At 38.2% G+C, this 3,225-nt stretch overlaps 1 protein-coding gene across 1 annotated transcript in view; it reads right to left on the bottom strand.

Moving 5' to 3' along the window:
- Positions 1-58: 58 nt before the first annotated feature.
- LOC104167461 (oncostatin-M-specific receptor subunit beta-like) overlaps positions 59-3,225 on the bottom strand; it is a gene marked incomplete at its 3' end in the record, with an annotated part of 10,147 nt that continues 6,980 nt past the window's right edge. The window contains exons 3-5 of the mRNA XM_009707717.1: positions 2,653-2,812; positions 809-1,090; positions 59-188 (exon numbers count right to left, since the gene is read on the bottom strand). Of these exons, the coding sequence (XP_009706019.1) occupies positions 59-188; positions 809-1,090; positions 2,653-2,812 (572 nt within the window). The remainder of the gene's footprint in view (positions 189-808; positions 1,091-2,652; positions 2,813-3,225) is intronic.

Here is a 3,225-nt window from a genome sequence, read left to right as displayed (position 1 = left end):
TTAGCCAAACCAGGACAACTGCACACGCCAGAGTTAATATAACAATGAGGAGACTTACTCATCAGACAAGGTGTACTTTGGTGAATGACGTCCATAAAGATAGGTGTCTCCTCCTTGGCTCCAAGTACATGTTACTATTCTCATGTCTTGCGTGTGGCAGGAAAAATCATTAGGTGTATCAGGTGGTTCTTGACAGAGGGAATAACCAAAAAACCATCAACAGCATGGCAGCCAAAGCAAAAGTCATCAACTTCTTTACTATACTAACAAACTAGAAATAATGGATATGTACAAAGTCTTATTTACTACAGATGCTATTATTTCATTTATACCTATTCAATGACCACTCTGCAGAGAAAATCAGGATAACACCATAAATTAATTGCAATCCAAACACTTCTATATGTTATTATTTTTTGTTATATTCATACATTCATTAATTTAATCTGTATTGTTTTCTATATGTAAAAATTGCTACTAGTCTTCGAAAGGGTGGCTATGCTGAGTTTTTGCCACATGCACACAGACAATGAAGCTGAACTCTTAAATGGGTAGGTATATTTAAAAATCACTCACCTGTCCTGGGATCAATTAATGAGGTTAATCTGAACACATTTAATGCTATTCTTTAATGTTTTCTATATGCAAGTGTACAGATCTGAAGTCAGACATTAAACAGAGTTCAGCTGGACATAACAGGACAATGATAACTTACAGGAAGCTTTTTTTTCCCCTCCCCCCTTTCCGCACATCCCTTCTTGACTTAATAACAACAGGAAAATATAACTGCAATAAAGTATTCACTTACTACCCACAAATAAAACTGCATGATCATAGCAGTGGTCTTCATTGCAAGACTCTTGACAATAGACAGTGATGTGAGGCACTTCTTGATGTGCCACATTTTTCACAGTGAGAAGTTCGACTTGATTGTTTGTGTGATTGAAAACATCAACAGCTGGGACTACAAAGAATTCCTTAATTATTTGACCTTTCCTTCCAATGCAGCAAAAAGTGATGTCAGAGCCTTCCTCTACAATTTTTTCATTTGGAAAGATTTGCAGTTCACTGTTATTTGAAGTGTCCAGGCCTGCAAATTAATACATAATAAACCATTTCACAATCTGCTTATGGCAGCAGCCTTCAACCAGAACACATAACTGAGCATTTACACAAGAATTTGCTAATGCTATATTATCCATTCATGGACTTTTATTTAGTATTCTTGCCCATACAGAGATCAACTTCACTTGTAATGATACCTGGATTTGTAGTCCAACAAACTGACCAAGAGACTAAATCCAACTCACTGCCTTTCACTTAGGGGAAACAAAGACTCTGCATTCAAGAACTGCCTTTACAGAAGAACACTACCTCCTGAACCTATGAGCAGGCTGATGCTTACAGCCTTGCTCATAATCTTGAAGATTATGAGCAGGGGGCCACAAAATCTTCATGTTCTGAAACTCAGGCAGAGCTCAGCTAAGAGGAGTCAACATTAAATAAATCAGATCAGTAAGGGGATACTCAACTTGGAATGAGACTCCTATGGCTTCCAATGTTGGACTTCTTGCTGGATGCAAATTTAGTGGGATTTAAGTGACTTACAGGCTTTTGCACAAGTTGGAGATAAAATCTACTCTCAAGAATCTAATCCAAAGATCTGATGAAGTCTAGAGTCACTATCTTTCAGAGAGCTCTGAATCAGGTCTGCAATGCTGGATCAGTTTGTGACAACAAAATAGTATTTTTTGATCCCTATCCAATTTCAGTTGAAAAAATAAAATCTCCAAGATTGAGGTTAGTGAGAAAGAAAGAAAGGGAGTCTTTCATCCTATTTCCCGTTATATAAGGAGAGGGAGTTGGGCAATTTATGTGCCATAATCCAAGTATACAGACCTGTGATGCTTCTACTACCCATAGTGTCTCCTGTAACTAAAAGCCCTTGCTGCTCCAAACAAGAATGTTTCTTTACAAAATCAATGTAGTCATTTTTTCTAAATTAGTTACACATTCTGTTTAAACTAAATTCTCTTGAAACCGAACTCTTCTAGTAAGACATTGTATTCTGAAAAAAAAAGGTTTTTGTGATATTGTTAACCACATTATCGGTTCACTCCCTGTTTGCTCTCATATAAGACACAGAAGTTCATTCCAAGTGACATAAGGAGCTGGCTTGCTCCTATCTCTCTGCTTCTTTAATACTAATCAAAGCTATGAACCCCAGACAAAAGCAAGACATGCATCAGATGATGTAGCCATAGCTACGCACTTCCTCTCCTCTCCCTGTCTGGGCCACAGTGGTGTCTGACCTGGTGATAGGCTACACTAGAGCCTATCCAAGATCCCATGCCACTGTATGTACTGCATCATTTTAATGTGTGAGAAAGAAACGCTCTAAAACTTTTGATCTACTAGTTTAGTAAGATAGTCTGCAAATTAAAACAATGGCCGAACCATTGCTATTATTGCCAGGAAAAAAAAAAAAAAAGAGTTGGTTAGTGCTTAAGAGATGAAAGAGTTCAAAATTAATTCTTGATTTGATGTCAACTCTCCTGAATTAGACTTCACCATTACAGTCACCAGTGAATTACAATCTAGCTTTGTACTGGAAAAAATAAAACCAATATTGCAAAGTCTTGTTTTGCTTACCCAGGACAGTCTCCCACAGACTCCACTGACTCCAGATTTTTGACGCTTCTGCTTTGCTCCTGATTCTCACCGAGTGTGACATACACTCCAAAGGTAAGTCTGAATCCCATATCCATTGAAGAGGCTTTCCTGATTTATCAAGTGTGATGTTATGAAACTCCTACAAACAAAGGCCAGTAAAGCAAAGTATTGAAAACACAAAAATGTGTAGACACTTTGGAAGTACAAGCAAAAGCAGTGAGAGCGAGAAAAAGTTCAAAGGAGGAAAATGCTTTTGAAAAATGAATCTCTGGAACCCCACTTTCCACACATAATCTCACACTAAGTAACTAGTAAGCTAAGTAACTGCTTACAAATCTTTACTAGCAGCTGTGCAGTGCCTGATGGGCTGACAAGACTACTCGATTCTGACAACATCCTTGTGGGTCAGGCCCTGCTTCTCATGAAATGAGTTTGTTCTCAGAGACTTTCAGTGCGTTATTTATGCCTGCTATTACATGACTAATAGCATGCACAGATGCAGCTGCCTCCAAGTCCACCTTGTCTAATGCACTGGGTTACATATCCCTGGCT

This window comes from Cariama cristata, unplaced genomic scaffold (assembly GCF_000690535.1).
Source record: "Cariama cristata isolate BGI_N322 unplaced genomic scaffold, ASM69053v1 scaffold38789, whole genome shotgun sequence".
In the NCBI taxonomy this organism is placed as follows: domain Eukaryota; kingdom Metazoa; phylum Chordata; class Aves; order Cariamiformes; family Cariamidae; genus Cariama; species Cariama cristata.
This window is presented reverse-complemented; position numbering and strand designations above follow the sequence as displayed.